At 50.9% G+C, this 20,000-nt stretch overlaps 2 protein-coding genes across 2 annotated transcripts in view; one reads left to right on the top strand and one right to left on the bottom strand.

The window, feature by feature from the left end:
- piezo1 (piezo type mechanosensitive ion channel component 1 (Er blood group)) overlaps positions 1-17,464 on the top strand; it is an 88,692-nt gene extending 71,228 nt beyond the window's left edge. The window contains 20 exon segments of the mRNA XM_061245086.1: positions 1-14; positions 571-743; positions 942-1,048; positions 1,224-1,361; positions 1,836-2,094; positions 2,864-3,052; positions 4,509-4,782; positions 5,579-5,690; positions 6,965-7,112; positions 7,623-7,837; positions 8,103-8,261; positions 8,364-8,511; positions 8,689-8,877; positions 9,429-9,521; positions 14,389-14,561; positions 14,735-14,857; positions 15,328-15,407; positions 15,879-16,065; positions 17,199-17,409; positions 17,411-17,464. The exon segment at positions 1-14 is cut by the window's left edge and continues 79 nt beyond it. Coding sequence (XP_061101070.1) covers positions 1-14; positions 571-743; positions 942-1,048; positions 1,224-1,361; positions 1,836-2,094; positions 2,864-3,052; positions 4,509-4,782; positions 5,579-5,690; positions 6,965-7,112; positions 7,623-7,837; positions 8,103-8,261; positions 8,364-8,511; positions 8,689-8,877; positions 9,429-9,521; positions 14,389-14,561; positions 14,735-14,857; positions 15,328-15,407; positions 15,879-16,065; positions 17,199-17,409; positions 17,411-17,449 — 3,031 coding nt within the window. The 3' untranslated portion in view covers positions 17,450-17,464.
- Positions 17,465-18,401: 937 nt separating this feature from the next.
- The window catches only part of ctu2 (cytosolic thiouridylase subunit 2 homolog (S. pombe)), a 9,745-nt gene continuing 8,146 nt past the window's right edge, over positions 18,402-20,000 (bottom strand). The window contains 2 exon segments of the mRNA XM_061245159.1: positions 18,402-18,858; positions 19,602-19,660. Coding sequence (XP_061101143.1) covers positions 18,780-18,858; positions 19,602-19,660 — 138 coding nt within the window. The 3' untranslated portion in view covers positions 18,402-18,779.

Here is a 20,000-nt window from a genome sequence, read left to right as displayed (position 1 = left end):
GAAAGGTGACTCAGGTAACAGCAGCTGAGATCCTCTTCAAGGGAACAGCGTTTGTTTCATTTAGCTGCTGCATTGTAGTGACCTCATACAATGATGTCATTCAGTCTCACAAACGCCTGTCAATAGGGTGGTACCCTGTCAGTACATACAATTCTACCCCTAGCCAGCAATATGTAATTAATTTGTACCTTTTTGCTTGTAAGCGGTACCCAAACAGAACATTGTTGTCCATCCAGGGTACATTTTGCGACCTTGGAATTATGAGGTTCTGTCTGTGTTCTGAGTGGATTTAACCACACCAAAGTCAATGGGCTCCAAGCAGATACAACCTTTTAAATATTATTGTATTTTATTTTATTTGAATAAGTATTTTGGCGAGAAAAAAAAGATTCAGACCTATATTTAGTGCCCATTAAACAACACATCTATGGCACTGCAATCATGAAAATGTCCGTGAGAACCTTGTAATTTGAAGGTCTCGATTTGGAAATGTGGTTCCGGAAGAGCAGAAATGTCCCTCCACTTCACCTGCGCCTATACCTCTGAGAGTGCTCCTGCCTTGGCCTGCAGGGCGGAGTGACATCGTGCAGAGGGCCCTGGACATCCTGAAGTTCCTGTGGGTGCTCTTCCTGGCCATGGTGGACGGCCTGACCCAGTGGCTGGGCATGCTCACCAAGCAGTACGTGGACACCTCCACGGTCCTGTGCAACGAACGCTACCACATCATCCGCAACATGGACCAGGTGAGCGGCCCGCAGCTGCCCTCCGCGGCCACCAGGGGGCACCAAAGACGACGTCCCATGGCTTACACACACTTAGCAGACTGCTCGTACTACGTTTCAATGAAAATCATCAGCCTGATATTTAGTTTGAGTAGTACGCTAGTGTGGGGCTTCGAACGCAGCCGAGGTCTTAACAAAGCTGTACTCTTCTTATTGTAGGGCCCGCGGAAGGAGAGCATGGATGAGGACCGGGTTTCCCACGCCGGCGAGATTCCCACGATGGAGATCTGCGTAGACGAGATGGTCGTTGAGACCGTCGCCATGCGGTGGGCAAACACAGCTTGCATTTGTGCCTCGTGCTAATGCGTTCAGCATTCATAGATATAGAACTCTACCTATAGAGGGCGCCACACTTGAGTTGGCTCATCCCAGCGTACGTAAATGAATGCTGACGCAGCCTTGGCTCGTTGGTCTGACACACGGGGGTTCGTTCGTCCGCAGGAGCACTGAGCCGGCTGCTGCAGACCCAGAGGGGACCAGCCATGGTGGTGCCACCCCTTTTCCAGAACCTTCTCTGCACGAGGAGACCAATCACCGTTCGCAGTATTTCAGGACTGCCAGTGAGCTGCTTGCCGACAGGTACCAGTGACATCTGATTACTGACGATCGGCTGGATGACTGCACCGAGTAAAACCTGGAGCCCACCCAAATCTGGAACACGGACTGAAGTAAAAAGAGCTGCTCCGGGGTTTTACTCGGTGCAGCTGTCCGGCTAAGTCAGTGATCCTGCTCTGTGAAACAGGGTCGAGGTCAAAGGGAGTTCCAGTTTGACTCAGGGGCAGCCTGTAGCCTAGCGGCTAAGGTACATGACTGGGACCCGGACGGTTGGTGGTTCAAGGCCCCGGTGTAGCCACGATAAGATCAGCACAGCTGTTGGGCCCTGGAGCAAGGCCCTTAACCCTGCATTGCTCCAGGGGGGATTGTCCCCCTGCTTAGTCTAATCAACTGTTAGTAGAAATAACGAATGATTCTTCCTGTTGACTGCGGTTCCCCCTCCTCCTCGTGAACGCGAGCGATGCTGTTGTTGTCTTTTCGCGTTCCTCCGTTCTGCAGCCGGGCGTGCGTGGAGGAGCTGACCCAGAGCCGGGAGTTCTACGCCTCGCAGAACCGCGGCCTCAAGCTGGCCTTCGCCCTCTACAACCTGCTGGCCGCCCACTCTGAGCTGGTGTGCTACTTCATCATCGTGCTGAACAACCTGGTGACGGCCTCCGTCATCTCGCTGGCCCTGCCCGTCCTGGTGTTCCTCTGGGCCATGCTGGCCGTGCCGCGGCCCACCAAGAGGTTCTGGATGACCGCCATCATCTACACCGAGGTGGGGCGCTTGGATAGTTAAGTTTGGTCACTTTTGCTTTGTTTGTTCATTTGTTGTTTAAAAAAAAATAATAATAAAAAAAATATATATATAGGCCCTGGTCCTTATCTTTGTTGTACGGGTAGCAATTGAAATTGTACTTCCCTCTAGGGTCTTTCTGCGCACTTAGCCCTGGTTATGGGTATGCACTTTGTTGTACGTCGCTCTGGATAAGAGCGTCTGCCAAATGCCAATAATGTAATGTAATGGGTGCGGTCTGCAGCGTAGTGGTTAAGGTGCATGACTGGGACCCGCAAGGTCGGTGGTTCAAAATACTGGGGAGGGACGTTACTTTCTGAACCTGGATTTTCCACCACTTCTGCAATACTGCACTCCCCATACAGATCTGTCAGATTTTGAGCACATTACCACTGTTTGAAATACCCAAGTGCACTGCTAAAAAGTCTTTTAACGAGCGTTTTAGTCATTAGTCTTTTCCCCAAATAGAAAATATTAGTTAAGAGACAAGGGAAATTGTCTTACATCATTGCCAAAACTGTCTGTCTCACCTCATTGGCCCAATATTTTTTTTTTATTTAGCAAAAGAGTAAAATTATAAAAAAGATTTTGTATCTAAATATGCAGTAAGACTACAATACTCGCTCAGTTTTGGTGGGAGTAAATACTATACCCCCATACAGGCCTGCATTATTTTAAGGACATTTCCATTAGCTCTGTTTGGGATGCCTGAACACCTGAGCTCACCTGTGTACGCGACGTGTGCCTCCAGGTGATGGTGGTGGTGAAGTACCTGTTCCAGTTCGGCTTCTTCCCCTGGAACAGCGCCTACGAGACCAAACTGAACGAGGACAAGCCCTTCTTCCCGCCTCGCATCCTGGGCCTGGAGAAGACCGACCACTACATCCGCTACGACCTGCTCCAGCTGCTGGCCCTGTTCTTCCACCGCTCGCTGCTCCAGGTGCGCGGGGGACTGGCGCCTCGCTAATGCCCTGCTAATACCCTGCTACTACCCTATTCTTCCACATACGTGGGGGCTGGCGCCTTGCTAATGCTAACGCCCTGCTAATGCTAGACGCTAACGCCCTGTTAACGCTAATGCTAACCGCTAATACCCGGCTAAGGCTAAATGTTGATGCCCTGCTAACGCTAAGGCTAACCGCTAATACCGGCTAATGCTAAATGCTAATGCCCTGCTAATGCTAACCGCTAATGCCGGCTAACGCTAAATGCTAATGCTAACCGCTGACGCAATGCTGACGCTAATGAGCTGCTAACGATGAATGCTAATGGCCTGCTAATGCTAAACGGTCTGTGTCTGAGAGATGTTGGGGAACTCAGGACAGTGACTGTGCCAGCAACCCCACAGAGTGGTGCATAACTGCCGGTAGCATCACTCATTGAGGGGAGGGGGGGATTCAGCTGGAGGGCTGGGTCTCATCACTCACTGGCGCCCCCCTGCTGGTCAAGCATGAGCCCACACAGCCTGCGCATGAACCGCCTTCCTCTAACTCAGTCGTTCCCAACCCTGTTCCTGGAGAACTAGTGTCTTTAGGGTTTCATTTAGCCCCTAGTTTGGGGTTGATCCCGCTAATTAGCAGCTTAACGAGATCTCTAGGTTCTGAATTGGGTGTGCTTTGTTTGGGTCGGAGTGAAAGGCTTCAGCCCTGCTCCTCAAATCATGGCTCTCAAGGGTTCATATTTGAGTATCACTGGCCTACAGAACAGTAGATCTCCAGGAACAGGGTTGGAAACAGCAGTGGTGGTTTCCAACCCTGTTCCTGGAGATTGACCGTCCTGTAGGCCAGTGATAGCTTATACCTGGACAAGCAAGATGTGGATGAGCACTGTGAAAAGCAATGGATTGACATGTTTTGCACGTCTTCAGTCTCTAGAATTGACAATGGGGGGTTGTGGCAAGGCGGGTGGGCAGTGAACACAATTGGGTGTCCCAAACTGTGAGATAAAGGGGAAAACGATAAACAAAGAACACTAGGGAACATTCTGGTTATACTGCCATTTTGTTATGAGATAAGGTTATGATGAGAATTTTCCCCACAAACAGCCTGAAAACATATTTACTTTTCCAGGCCCGTTGCATACAAATTGACTGGCAACATCCCCAGAAGGTTATCACGTAGTCTGGAAGAAACGTCATGGACGTTTCAAAGAGGAAGTGGCAAAGATTTGTTTAACATTGCAAGCAATAAAGCGATAAAAATTAATAAGAAGATTTTTTTCAAAAAACCTGAATAACAAAAATAAATAACATTCCAAGGCCTCTCCCACAGTGTTCTTTATGAATTAAAGATTAAGCGTTAACTGAAACTGTTTGATCGAAGTCTCTCACTTTTTATTATAATATTAGTGTCTATATATCTGTGTCTGTCTGTTTGTCTGTTTGTCTGTTTGTTTAGCGGTATGGTCTGTGGGACCGCGAGGACCCCCTGGACCAAACCACTCGGGAAGGAGGGGAGGGGCCTGTGGAGGGGGAGGGGCCTGTGGAGGGGGAGGAGCCCGCCCTCATCGAGCTGGAGGAGACGGAACCGAGCCAGGAGAAGGAGGCCAAACCGACCCAGGAGGAGGAGACGGACCCCGATGAGGACCGGGACCCGCCCCCCGCCCCGGAGAACGGAGAGAGGAAGAGGAGGAGCGTGCTGCGTCTGCGCAAGAGGAGGAAGCACGATGAAGGTGAAGAGGAACACACACACACACACACACACACACACGCACACACACGCACACACACGCTCACACACACACACATACACATACACACACATACTCACACACACGCACACACGCACACACGCTCACACACACACACACACACGCACACACGCACACACACACACACACACACACACTCACTCGCACACTCGCACTCACACAGGCACGCACACACTCACACTGGAGTGCATACACACACATACACACAAGTGCATACACACACACGCACACACACTCGCACACACACACACAGGAGTGCATACACACACACTCACACACACACACACAGGAGTGCATACACACACACATACACACAAGTGCATACACACACACACACACAGGAGTGTATACACACACACACATACAAGTGCATACACACACACACACACAGGAGTGTATACACACACACACATACACACAAGTGCATACACACACACACACACACACAGGAGCGCAAACACACACAGGAGCGCATACGCACTCAGTTTGATGAATTTCAAGATTTTGCAATGGGATAAGAAACTTTCACTTGTCAAGTAAACAGTTACTTAAAATAAGTTACTACTTTTTCTATACTTGAAAGAAGTCTTATTACATAAAAGGCTTGTTAAGACAGACCTTTTTTGCAGTGCACACACAAGCCTGCTCACACACATGCACACACACACACACACATTTATTTTTAAATTTATAGTTGTTTATTTTGATTTTTTACCGCAATGTGTCTCTTCAGAAATCTTTGTCTTCTTCTCCACAGAGGCCAAAGACACGAAGGAGTCAAAGAAGAAGACAGGAGCCAAGCGCAGAAAGGCAGCCAGCAAGAAGATGAAGGCTTGGGGGGAGAAACTGAAGCTCCTGCTCCTCTCCACGTGAGTGTGTGGGCCCCTTCAGCCACCGTAGCCCGGCTGTGTGTGGGCCCCTTCAGCCACCGTAGCCCGGCTGTGTGTGGGCCCCTTCAGCCAACGTAGCCTGGCTGTGTGTGGGCCCCTTCAGCCACCGTAGCCTGGCTGTGTGGGCCCCTTCAGCCACCGTAGCCTGGCTGTTTGTGGGCCCCTTCAGCCACCGTAGCCCGGCTGTGTGTGGGCCCCTTCAGCCACCGTAGCCCGACTGTGTGTGGGCCCCTTCAGCCACCGTAGCCCGGCTGTGTGTGGGCCCCTTCAGCCACCGTAGCCCGACTGTGTGTGGGCCCCTTCAGCCACCGTAGCCTGGCTCTGTGTGGGCCCCTTCAGCCACCGTAGCCTGGCTGTGTGTGGGCCCCTTCAGCCACCGTAGCCTGGCTCTGTGTGGGCCCCTTCAGCCACCGTAGCCTGGCCGTGTACACACCTGGGTGTCACAGTCATGGACTCCTTTAAAGGTACAATAGGTAATTCGGACTTCTAACGGTCAAGAGAGCAGCAAACACGCTCAAACCACAACACTGTTCATCCCTCCCCCTTCTCTGTGAATGCGCTGACGTTTAAACGGCATTGGCTGTGGCAATTAGAACCAATTTTCAACCGATGATGACCAACGATGTTTTGGTGCAGAGTGCCGGCCCTTCAACTGCATATTTTGAAACCCGTATTTAAGGACTATAAACACAGGCAGAAGGTGAGTCAGCATGTCAGTGAGCCTTTTTCAATGATAGGAAGGGATTTACAATGGTTTTGTAACAATGTTTTAACACAAAACACTTACCTATTGTACCTTTAAATATTGTGTGTGCATTTTGCAGTTTGAACCTAAAGAATCAGTTATGATTCAGTGCATTCTAGCATGCTGTTGTTATTTTATTTATTGGGGAAAAATTCAATGAAACATTAATGCTTTGTTCAAACAAAACAATTGTCCATTGCCCTGTTATAAGTATATGGCCATATACAGTGCAGCCTAGAAGTATTTGGACAGTGATTTTGTTGTTTTGGCACAGTACTCCAGCACATTGAATTTAAAATAAAACAATAACAATGGGAGGGGGTGCTGTAACTCCTACACGGTTCACCCAATATGGACGTAAAAACCCTAAATTTAACACGGAAAGTCTGCACTTTAACCACATAGTGATTGTTTTATTTTGACTGTTTGTTTACTGGAGCACAGAGCGAAAAACAACAAAAAATGGAGGAAGCAGTGGTTCTGAATGTGAGTTTGGGTCCCGTTTCAGAGCGCGTAGCGTCTACAGGCCCGTGTACGGGTTCTTCCACGGCATCCTCCACACAGAGTACCGGCCCACGACCGACGTCTACGTCCTCATGTTCCTGGCTGACGTGGTGGACTTCATCATTGTTGTCTTCGGATATTGGGCCTTCGGAGTGAGTCTCGCGCCTGCCCTGTCACGCGCCTGCATCTGTTCAGTTATATCAGTAAATATAGGGGCGACATGGCTCAGGCAGTAAGAGCAGTCGTCTGGCAGTCGGAGGGTTGCCGGTTTGATCCCCCGCCCGGGCTGTGTCGAAGTGTCCCTGAGCAAGACACCTAACCCCCAAATGCTCCTGACGAGCTGGTCGGCGCCTTGCATGGCAGCCAATCGCCGTCGGTGTGTGAGTGTGTGTGTGTGAATGGGTGAATGAGAAGCATCAATTGTACAGCGCTTTGGATAAAAGCGCTATATAAATGCCAACCATTTACCATATTAGTAAATACCTACATGTAATTACACAGATTCAGAAATCTTCAGTTCAAGGTTTGTAGTAAAAGGAAAAAAAAGCTGTTGCCTGTCATGGGTGTTGGATAACCTGTTTTTAGGTGGTTATATTTTCGGGGCGCTTTGGGGGTCCCCTGCTGGAGAGCTCTGACGGACAGTGTCTCGCCCCGGTTCGCAGAAACACTCGGCCGCAGCGGACATCGCCTCCACGCTGTCGGACGACCAGGTCCCCGAGGCCTTCCTGGTGATGCTGCTCCTCCAGTTCAGCACCATGATCATCGACCGGGCCCTCTACCTGCGCAAGACCGTCCTGGGCAAGCTCTTCTTCCAGGTCGTCCTGGTGTTCGGCGTCCACTTCTGGATGTTCTTCATCCTGCCTGCGGTGACGGAGCGGTGAGGATGAGGAGGGGCCGGGTGGGGGTGGATGAAGGTGGCGTGCGGTGGGCGGTGGGTGGTGGAGTTGCTTGGGGTGTCCACCTTGATGTTGGCTGAATATTTCCTCCGCCCGTAACCCTTTGAAGAGTAGGCATTCTGCAATGAATAAGGGCAGAATTCTAGAACAAAAAATAAATAAATGTTTTCAAATACAGTACTGTGAACTTTCGGTTAAGTTGTTCACCTTGGCACTTAAAGCACGGCATTCGACCCGTCTCCTCAGGATGTTCAGTCAGAACCCAGTGGCCCAGATCTGGTACTTCGTCAAGTGCATCTACTTCGCCCTCTCGGCCTATCAGATCCGCTGCGGCTACCCCACCCGCGTCCTGGGAAACTTCCTGACCAAGAAGTACAACCACCTCAACCTCTTCCTCTTCCAAGGGTGAGGCACCTCCCTGTGGGCATGCCATGATCCTCTCCCTCTGGGGCAGGAGATGTTTTGAGGGACATTCCCGGCTGTAATGTAATGTGATGTTTCCACCAGCTTCCGGCTGGTTCCGTTCCTGGTGGAGCTCCGAGCCGTGATGGACTGGGTGTGGACCGACACCACGCTCTCCCTGTCCGACTGGATGTGCGTGGAGGACATCTACGCCAACATCTTCATCATCAAGTGCAGCCGTGAGACGGAGAAGGTGCGCCCTGCCGTTGTCTCTCTCACTCTCCTGTGACCCTTCCCGGTCAACTTTTTCCTACTCTTCCTTGACCTACATGCCATTTAGTCATCTAGCCATGGCCTTGCTCACTGGGAAATATCTGCATATACAGGTATGTTGTTTTTGCTTATTGGTCTCTTTTTGTTGTTGTTTCAGAAATACCCACAGCCAAGAGGCCAGAAGAAGAAGAAGATTGTGAAGTACGGGATGGGAGGGCTCATCATCTTCTTCCTCATCTGCATCATCTGGTTTCCGCTGCTTTTCATCTCGCTGGTCAGATCGGTGGTGGGTGTGGTCAACCACCCCGTGGACGTAACGGTCGCGGTCAAGCTGGGGGGTTATGAGGTGAGTCATGGCGATGCGCCCGTGAATTCCGTTTCTTTTAACCCTTTCAGTCCCGAGAGTGCCACTCAAGCGTAACTACTGTAAAATCCCGAGAGTGCCATATGGTACTCTCGACCTTTTACCTTTTCAACCAATCAAAATGACTGCTATACTACTTTTTTTTTCAGCCCCGATTAAAACCCTTTTCAACCTTCTTCAATTTCCTCAACCAAAGGCAAACCCCTCGGGGATTTGGGTGGAGCCACCTCATATTGGGCTTGGGGCTGAAAGGGGTTAATGTAGCGTAGTGGTTAAGGTAAATGACTGGGACACGCAAGGTCGGTGGTTCTAATCTCGGTGCAGCCACAATAAGATCCGCACAGCCGTTGGGCCCTTGAGCAAGGCCCTTAACCCTGCATTGCTCCAGGGGAGAGGATTGTCTCCTGCTCAGTCTAATCAACTGTACGTCGCTCTGGATAAGAGCATCTGCCAAATGTAATGTAATGTAATGTAATGTGGAGTGGAGTGTGTGTGTGTGAGCGGCTGACCCCCCCTCTCCGTTGCGTCCACAGCCCCTGTTCACCATGAGCGTGCAGCAGCAGTCCATCCTGCCCTTCACCGAGGAGGAGTACGACGACCTCGCCTCCCTGTTCAGCAACAACGCTGTGAGGACACACTCTCACTCACACTCACACACACTCACTCTCACTCTCACTCTCACACACTCACTCTCACTCTCACTCTCACTCTCACTCTCACTCTCACTCTCTCTCACTCTCACTCTCACTCTCACACACTCACTCTCACTCTCACTCTCACACACTCACTCTCACTCTCACACACTCACTCTCACACACTCACTCTCACTCTCACACACTCACTCTCACTCTCACACACTCACTCTCACACTCTCACTCTCACTCTCACACACTCACTCTCACACACTCACTCTCACTCTCACTCTCACTCTCACTCTCACACTCACTCGCACTCTCACTTTCATTCAGCCGGCTTTACGACAGGGATCAGATCAAATCACCTTGGTCCACGAGAGCTGAGAACTGCTGGGTGTTCCACCGTCCCTTTACCTGGGAGTCAGGTGTGAAGGCAGTCAGGCCAATCAGTAGAACTAATTACCTGGGAGGAAAGAGAACCTGGGCTGGATTTGGATTTGAGGGTCAGAGTTGATGGTAAATGGTAAGTGGTTGCCATTTATATAGCGTCTTTATCCAAAGCGCTGCACAATTGATGCTTCTCATTCTCCTATTCACACACACGCACTCACTTACGCACATACCAACAGCGATTTGTCACCATGCAAGTCACCAACCATGAGGAGCATTTAGGGTTTAGGTGTCTCGCTCAGGGACACTTCGACACGCCCAGGGCGGGGGATCGAACTGGCAACCTGCCAGACGGCCGCTCTTACCTCCTGAGCCAATGAGACGACTGCTCTTACCTCCTGAGCCAATGAGACGACCGCTCTTACTGCCTGAGCCAATGAGACAACCGCTCTTAACTCCTGAGCCAATGAGACGACCGCTCTTACCTCCTGAGCCAATGAGACGACTGCTCTTAACTCCTGAGCCAATGAGACGACTGCTCCTACCTCCTGAGCCAATGAGACGACCGCTCCTACCTCCTGAGTCAATGAGACGACTGCTCTTACCTCCTGAGCCAATGAGACGTCTGCTCCTACCTCCTGAGCCAATGAGACGACTGCTCTTACCTCCTGAGCCAGTGAGACGACTGCTCTTAACTCCTAAGCCAACGAGACGACTGCTCTTAACTCCTGAGCCAATGAGACGACTGCTCTTACCTCCTGAGCCAACGAGACGACTGCTCCTACCTCCTGAGCCAATGAGACGACTGCTCTTACCTCCTGAGCCAACGAGACGACTGCTCCTACCTCCTGAGCCAATGAGACGACTGCTCTTACCTCCTGAGCCAATGAGACGACTGCTCCTACCTCCTGAGCCAATGAGACGACTGCTCTTAACTCCTCAGCCGATGAGACGACTGCTCTTACCTCCTGAGCCAATGAGACGACTGCTCTTAACTCCTGAGCCAATGAGACAACCGCTCTTACCTCCTGAGTCAATAGGACGACTGCTCTTACCTCCTGAGCCAATGAGACGACTGCTCCTACCTCCTGAGCCAATGAGACGACTGCTCTTACCTCCTGAGCCAATGAGATGACTGCTCTTAACTCCTGAGCCAATGAGACGACTGCTCTTACCTCCTGAGCCAATGAGACGACTGCTCTTACCTCCTGAGCCAATGAGACGACTGCTCTTAACTCCTGAGCCAATGAGACGACCGCTCTTACCTCCTGAGCCAATGAGACGACCGCTCTTACCTCCTGAGCCAATGAGACGACCGCTCTTACCTCCTGAGCCAATGAGACGACTGCTCTTACCTCCTGAGCCAATGAGACGACTGCTCTTAACTCCTGAGCCAATGAGACGACTGCTCTTAACTCCTGAGGCAATGAGACGACTGCTCTTACCTCCTGAGCCAATGAGACGACCGCTCTTACCTCCTGAGCCAACGAGACGACTGCTCTTAACTCCTGAGCCAATGAGTCAACTGCTCTTAACTCCTGAGCCAATGAGACGACTGCTCTTAACTCCTGAGCCAATGAGACGACTGCTCTTAACTCCTGAGCCAATGAGATGACTGCTCTTAACTCCTGAGCCAATGAGACGACTGCTCTTAACTCCTGAGCCAATGAGATGACTGCTCTTAACTCCTGAGCCAATGAGACGACTGCTCTTACCTCCTGAGCCAATGAGACGACCGCTCTTACCTCCTGAGCCAATGAGACGACTGCTCTTAACTCCTGAGCCAATGAGACGACTGCTCTTACCTCCTGAGCCAATGAGACAACTGCTCTTAACTCCTGAGCCAATGAGACGACTGCTCTTACCTCCTGAGCCAATGAGACGACTGCTCTTAACTCCTGAGCCAATGAGACGACTGCTCTTAACTCCTGAGGCAATGAGACGACCGCTCTTACCTCCTGAGCCAATGAGACGACCACTCTTAACTCCTGAACCAATGAGACGACTGCTCTTACCTCCTGAGCCAATGAGACGACCGCTCTTACCTCCTGAGCCAACGAGACGACTGCTCTTAACTCCTGAGCCAATGAGTCAACTGCTCTTACCTCCTGAGCCAATGAGACGACCGCTCTTACCTCCTGAGCCAACGAGACGACTGCTCTTAACTCCTGAGCCAATGAGTCAACTGCTCTTACCTCCTGAGCCAATGAGACGACTGCTCTTAACTCCTGAGCCAATGAGACGACTGCTCTTAACTCCTGAGCCAATGAGATGACTGCTCTTAACTCCTGAGCCAATGAGACGACTGCTCTTAACTCCTGAGCCAATGAGATGACTGCTCTTAACTCCTGAGCCAATGAGACGACTGCTCTTACCTCCTGAGCCAATGAGACGACTGCTCTTAACTCCTGAGCCAATGAGACGACTGCTCTTACCTCCTGAGCCAATGAGACGACTGCTCTTAACTCCTGAGCCAATGAGATGACTGCTCTTAACTCCTGAGCCAATGAGACGACCGCTCTTACCTCCTGAGCCAATGAGACGACTGCTCTTAACTCCTGAGCCAATGAGACGACTGCTCTTACCTCCTGAGCCAATGAGACGACTGCTCTTAACTCCTGAGCCAATGAGACGACTGCTCTTAACTCCTGAGCCAATGAGACGACTGCTCTTAACTCCTGAGCCAATGAGACGACTGCTCTTAACTCCTGAGGCAATGAGACGACCGCTCTTACCTCCTGAGCCAATGAGACGACCACTCTTAACTCCTGAACCAATGAGACGACTGCTCTTACCTCCTGAGCCAATGAGACGACCGCTCTTACCTCCTGAGCCAACGAGACGACTGCTCTTAACTCCTGAGCCAATGAGTCAACTGCTCTTACCTCCTGAGCCAATGAGACGACTGCTCTTAACTCCTGAGCCAATGAGACGACCGCTCTTACCTCCTGAGAGCCAACGTCTTCCGGCTCTTCCGAAATCAGAGAGGAACTCTTGTGTTCCCAAAAGCAATCACAATTTCAGCAACTATTGCAGCGCATCGCGAATCCCCAGTTTACCGGTTAAAAAGATGAGAAAACAAAGAAGTGAAACAGACAGTCCATACCGGAGGGCAATGAACAGTAACAGCACTCGGAATGATGAATCGCATAAAACAATATGAGTGGTATTAAACTATATTTATGCCCAATTTAATGGCGGTGAAACGATGGCTTTACTGGCAGGAATGCAGCAGAGGAAGTGTAATGGAGTTTATCTGAGTGCATCGCCCCTGTGCCTCCATTCTGTGGCAGGCAGCTGTGATTGTTTTCAGCGGGGAATTCTTTAAGGCTCCTTGTAGAGCAAGGGACTCCAGATGAACAATAGAAATCATCTTATTTATGCAGATTTTATATCACTGTAGTTTGTGAATGTTTGCGCATGTGTTTGCATGTGTGTGTGTGCGTGTGTGTATGTGTGTGTGTGCATGCGTGCGTGTATATGTATGTATGTATGTGTGTGTGTGTGTGTGCATACGTGCGTGTGTGTGTGTGTGTGTGTGTGTGCAGGTAGCGATGCAGTTCATCACTCTGTACAGCTCGGAGGACGTGCTGACGGTGTGTGTGTGTGTGTGTGTGTGTGTGTGTGTGCAGGTGGCGATGCAGTTCATCACCCTGTACAGCTCGGAGGACGTGGTGACGGCGTGTGTGTGTGTGTGTGTGTGTGGACGTGCTGACGGTGTGTGTGTGTGTGTGTGTGTGTGCAGGTGGCGATGCAGTTCATCACCCTGTACAGCTCGGAGGACGTGGTGACGGTGTGTGTGTGTGTGTGTGTGTGTGTGTGTGTGTGCAGGTGGCGATGCAGTTCATCACCCTGTACAGCTCGGAGGACGTGGTGATGGCGTGTGTGTGTGTGTGTGTGTGTGTGTGTGTGTGTGTGTGTGTGGACGTGCTGACGGTGTGTGTGTGTGTGTGTGTGTGTGTGTGTGTGGACGTGCTGATGGTGTGTGTGTGTGTGTGTGTGTGTGTGTGTGTGTGTTTGTGTGCGGACGTGCTGACGGTGTGTGTGTGTGTGTGTGTGTGTGTGTGTGTGTGTGTGGACGTGCTGACGGTGTGTGTGTGTTTGTGTGTGTGTGTGTGTGTGTGTGTGTGGACGTGCTGACGGTGTGTGTGTGTGTGTGTGTGTGTGTGTGTGTGTGTGCAGGTGGCGATGCAGTTCATCACTCTGTACAGCTCGGAGGACGTGGTGACGGCGTGTGTGTGTGTGTGTGTGTGTGTGTGTGTGGACGTGCTGACGGTGTGTGTGTGTGTGTGTGTGTGTGTGTGTGTGTGTGTGGACGTGCTGACGGTGTGTGTGTGTGTGTGTGTGTGTGTGTGTGTGTGTGTGTGTGTGTGCAGGTGGCGATGCAGTTCATCACTCTGTACAGCTCTGAGGACGTAGTGATGGTGTGTGTGTGTGTGTGTGTGTGTGTGTGTGTGTGTGTGTGCAGGTGGCGATGCAGTTCATCACTCTGTACAGCTCGGAGGACGTGGTGACGGCGCGGATCGAGGGCAGCTCAGGCTCCGTGTGGCGCATCAGCCCTCCCAGCCGCCGCAAGGTCATCAACCAGCTGCTGAGTAACCACGGCGACATGACCCTGCGCCTGCACTGGAACCTGCAGAGGTGTGTGTGTGTGTGTGTGTGTGTGTTCCGTACAGTTCTCACTGGAAGTCATAAACTCATTCAAACTAAACAAAATAAAGCTTTAAAAACTTTCTAGTATTTTTACTCAGATCCTGTATTACTATTGTACATTATAGTGTTGTGTGTGTGTGTGTGTGTGTGTCTCTCCGCAGGGACCTGGGCAAGGGGGGCACAGTGGAACACACCCTGGAGAAGCACTCTGTGGACCTGGAGCCGGGCAGCCCTGTGAGAGCTGGGCTGGCCGCCCTGCTGCTGGGAAACCGCACACAACCAGTGTATGTGTGTGTGTGTGTGTGTGTGTGTGTGTGTGTGTACGTGTGTGTGTGTGTGTGTGTGTGTGAGAGTGTGTGTGTGTGTGTGTACGTGTGTGAGAGTGTGTGTGAGAGTGTGTGTGTGTGTGTGTGAGAGTGTGTGTGTGTGTGTGTACGTGTGTGTGAGAGTGTGTGTGTGTGAGTGTGTGTGCGTGCGTAAGAGTGTGTGAGTGTGTGTATGTGTGTGTGAGTGTGTGTGTGTAAGAGTGTGTGAGTGTGTGCCTGTGTGTGTGAGTGTGTGTGTGCGTGTGCGTGTGAGTGTGAGTGTGAGTGTGAGTGTGAGTGTGAGTGTGAGTGTGTGTGTGTGAGTGTGTGTGTGTGTGTGTGAGTGAGTGTGTGAGTGTGTATGTGTGAGTGTGTGTGTGTGTGAGTGTGTGAGTGTGTATGTATGTATGTATGTGTGTGTGTGACTCACAGTGCACTCTGACCTGCAGGCTCGTTCCCCACATGTTCCCGAACTTCATCCGCGCCCCGATCGGCCCGGAGGCCAAGCCCATCAGCCAGCTGTACGATGGTGAGGACAGGACTAATCCAGAGTAGCTTCATAAGGCCTTCATAAAGCATGCATAAGCCCTTCATAAAGTATGCATAGGGCCTTCATAAAGCATGTGTAAGCCCTTCATAAAGCATGCATAGGGCCTTCATAAAGCATGCGTAAGGCCTTCATAAGGCATGCATAGAGCCTTTATAAAGCATGCATAGAGCCTTCATAAAGCATGCGTAAGGCCTTCATAAGGCATGCATAGAACCTTCATAGGGCATGCATAGGGCCTTCATAAGGCATGCATAAGGCCTTCATAAAGCATGCATACAGCATCTACAACTGTGAAGATCACAGAGAAATTGAGTGAGTGAAAATGGCATTTCATGGGGTTTTTTCTCATCTAAGCAGAGGGGAATTTTGAGTGAGTGAGTGAGTCGGGGAGCGGGAGGAGAGGGGGGTGGGAGATTTGGGCCCTGCTCCTCACGGTCCCGTCCCCTGCAGGGGACGAGGAGGGGTACCAGAACGTGACGCTGTCCCTGAAGCAGGACCGCTCTCTGGACGGCAGCGGGGTGCAGGAGTGGTGGGACGTCGCCGTCGCGGGCTGCACCCAGGACTGCGGCGTGCTGCCCATGGTCATCTTCAACGACAAAGTCAGCCCCCCCAGCCTGGGCTTCCTGGCCGGATACGGGTACGCCGACCTCTGACCCCTAACGCGGGGGCGTCCCAAACGCCGTGGGGCGCGGGGGCAGCACCGAGATTACCTGAACCTACTTATACCCACACTGCACAAACAACAAAAAAAGTCTGCCTAAGCAAGCATTTTGGTCTCATATTTAGACTTAAAAATTCTATTCTATTACTTTTGGTTTGGTGGCACTCAAAATGAAACGGGACACAACTCCCTTGATATCCGGAGGAGGGAGAGATAACTTGGGTCTCGTTAGAAAGCTTACATAAAGCTAAAACTCAAAATACGTTTTGAGGTCAAGGTGATAGAGCAGGTCACACGCACACTGTGGAAGAGAGGACTCTCTGAATTGTAGACCTTAGACAAGTAACTCATCAACTGAGTAGTCTAATCAACTGTACGTCGCTCTGGATAAGAGCGTCTGCCAAATGCCATTAATGTAATGTAGTGTAATGGATAAGCTCTGAACTCCATTGTGTTCAGTCGCCAGGTGTGTGCCCAATTCACGTGCTAATATGGACACTATTTTCACGCGACAAAAATCTCTCAAATGAAATTGTCTCAAATCAACTTGGACAATTGGATGTAAATGTAAAAATCAAACATTCTCGCCACGTCTCCGTCGGTGAGAATGAAAGTCCTCTGCGCCTGCCTTTTCATTAGCGACCTGAGAATGGCAATTTCCAATTTAGTGCAACTAACCCCAAAGACTAGGAGCAGTGCGCAGACCAATTCAACAATCTGGGGCGACGCAAAATAGCCGTTTTCATTTTAAATGCACACTGGAATTTGGAGGAAAACGGAGGTAAATTACTTGGTGCAATTATGCTTCCTGGTGATGGTTGGTAAAAAAACTAAAAAAAAAAACTGTTATTTTTAAATTATTGATTGTGATTGGACATCTAGCTTTAACCCTTTAAGCTGTGAGAGCAAATATATATATTTATATAGAGTGTTCTTAGCGGAACATTCTAATGCTGATGTCACAGTCACCGCCGGTGGCTGAGAGCTCTGCGGAGTTCTAGAACACCGACGTGTGACGTTGCAGGAAACTGATCAGAGTAGAACCACCATAGAATGAAAGCAAGATATAAATAGCACGAGAGGTAGAGTGACGGCCCTTCTGCCCGCAGGATCATGGGGCTGTACGTGTCGGTGGTGCTGGTGATCGGGAAGTTCGTGCGCGGCTTCTTCAGCGAGGTGTCGCACTCCATCATGTTCGAGGAGCTGCCGTGCGTGGACCGCATCCTCAAGCTCTGCACCGACATCTTCCTGGTGCGCGAGACCGGCGAGCTGGAGCTGGAGGAGGACCTCTTCTCCAAGCTCGTCTTCCTCTACCGCTCGCCCCGAGACCATGATCAAGTGGACCCGCGGCAAGGACTGAGCCCTCAGCCCTCAGCCCATTGGCCACGCGGCCCCTCCGCCCCTCTCCCATTGGCTGCTGGCTCCATGGCTGAATGACCTGAGGCGATGGGGGCCGGGGGTGGGGTTCGGGGTGGGGGTGAGGGTGGGGGGGGACATTCTGCAGACGCTCACACACACACTGCGGCCACGGCACGCTGCTGGAACGGGACTCCGGCCGGTTTCATCCCCCCCGTCTGCAGTCTCACACGCACCACAGCCCCAGCGCGTTACCCCCCGGGGAGGGCAACTACCACCCCCCCCCCACGGGGCCGAGTCGGACCGCTGCCAGACCCCCAGGACACACACCGGGATTGATCAGACCTGGGTCAAGAACGTCGTTGTCTTAAAATCAAGTACTTTTCTACGCTTTACTGAGCTGTCAATCAATCGCGCACAGAAAAGTTTCTTAAATCCAGAACAATTATGTATTTGAGCCATGTCTGGTTGTGGATTAAGGGGATGAGTCAGTAGTGGCACAATGACTTGAATTCTTCTGTGAACGATTTCAAAAGGATTTTTAACAAAGGAAAAAAATATATATATATATGTCTTATTTTTCTGAAATGTCTTTGTATGGTATGGCAAGCCCCACTACAGATATGCACCCTCACAGGTTTTTAATAGTACTTTATATACAGATTATTTATTTTAACATGCTCTCTTGAGAAATAATAGCCTACAGTCGTTTTTGGGGGTTGTAGAGGAATTGCCGGCGGGGATATTGGTAAATATTATCGATTCCATTCACACCCCTGGGGGTACTGTTCATTCTCTAAAATAAATGACACTCGGTGTTGGTGAGCGGAAACCCGGGGGAGTCACCCCGTTTCCAGGAGCAGCGGGCTTCCTCCTGACTGCCTGGAGTATCTCGCCTCTCCTGGTCTCTTAGCATTCACCTCACGACGCTCTCAAACCCAAACACAGCCAGCGCTGATCTTCAAAGCAGCGCACTCTTTATTCTTTCATTTAAAAAGGGAGTATTTCATTATTCAACATCAAAATAACTCACACTGAAGTATGTAAAAAAAATACATTAAAATCAGCTCGGTGACGTTCTGCGGCTTTAACCCTGAGGGCCGCAGAGTGACCCGACTTCACCCGACGGCCGAGAGCCGGGGCTGAACGCCACACGCGTGACAGAACACACACGCGTGACTGAAAACACGCGTGACTGAACACACACGCGTGACTGATAACACACGCGTGACTGATAATACACGCGTGACTGATAACACACGCGTGACTGATAACACGCGCGTGACTGATAACACGCGCGTGACTGAAAACAGCTCGGACGTTCCTCCCGTCAATCAGGCCGCTTCTTCGTCATCATCGTCCTCCTCTTCCTCGTCCAGCAGAAACTCGCTGATCTCCTGCTTCATCCGTAACCTGGACAACACCGTGAAGGCATGTTATAATTTGACAATAAAAACAGTCACTTCATGTATGCAACACTGTGGTATTTCAAAATGTGCACAATGGTAAAAAAAAACGCCGGATTTAACCAATGCTTAATACTGACTCCCGTTTGTCTCCTGTTTTATTTTTATCTGAACAATCCCTGACCTGGCAAAATACCTGACATCGGAACTGCTTGCGGTTTAATACTGTATTCTACCGATAGAGTTGTTTCCATTTATGGCAGGTTTAAATCAGAAGCTAGGCAAGAAGCTAGGCAAGTGATGTCAGTTTTAGAGAGGATGGTTCTGTGTAATTCTGTGTGGGTTTTCACCCCCCGTTGTGAGACAGAGGAAACGGCTTTGTAACGTGCGTTTGAAAGACAGGTAAAGAAAAATACTTGAAATTGTCTTCCATTTAGACTTAAAACCTAATTTCTATATATTTTTTGCTAAATAAGGCCTAAGATATTTCCAAGTGGGGTGAGATAATTTGACTCATTTCAAGAATAGGCGAATAAAATTTCACCTGTCAAGCAAACAGTAAGTTAAATCAAGCACATTTTTCTACTTCAGAGTCTAATTACGAAACTGTTAAGTCCAGGGTTTTTTGTCAGGAGACTTTTTGCAGTCCTGTGTCATTAGGCATACCTGTGAGTGCGTGCGTGCGGTGCGTGTGTGTGTGTGTGTGAGTGTGTGTGTGTGTGTGTGAGAGAGAGAGCACAGTTCTCTGACCTGTGGCTCCTGTGCTCGGCCTCAGAGACGATGTAAGGGGGCAGAGTGTCCACAGCACTCTGTGGGACACAGGAACACCGTCAGCAACAAGCCCTGTACCCCCCTCCTGCCCCGCCCCGCCCTCCTGCCCCGCCCTGCCCTGTACCCCTCTCCTGCCCTGCCCTGCCCTGCCCTGTACCCCCTCCTGCCCTGCCCTGTTCCCCTCTCCTGCCCCACCCCGCCCCTCCTGCCCTGTACCCCCCTCCTGCCCCGCCCCGCCCTCCTGCCCTGCCCTGTACCCCCCTCCTGCCCCGCCCCGCCCTCCTGCCCTGCCCTGTACCCCTCTCCTGCCCCACCCCGCCCTCCTGCCCTGTACCCCCCTCCTGCCCCTGCCCTGTACCCCCTCTCCCCCCCCTCCTG

Source organism: Conger conger, chromosome 6 (genome assembly GCF_963514075.1).
Source record: "Conger conger chromosome 6, fConCon1.1, whole genome shotgun sequence".
NCBI lineage: Eukaryota > Metazoa > Chordata > Actinopteri > Anguilliformes > Congridae > Conger > Conger conger.
The sequence above is the reverse complement of the archived record's forward strand: the minus strand, read 5'-3'. Positions and strand labels throughout refer to the sequence as shown.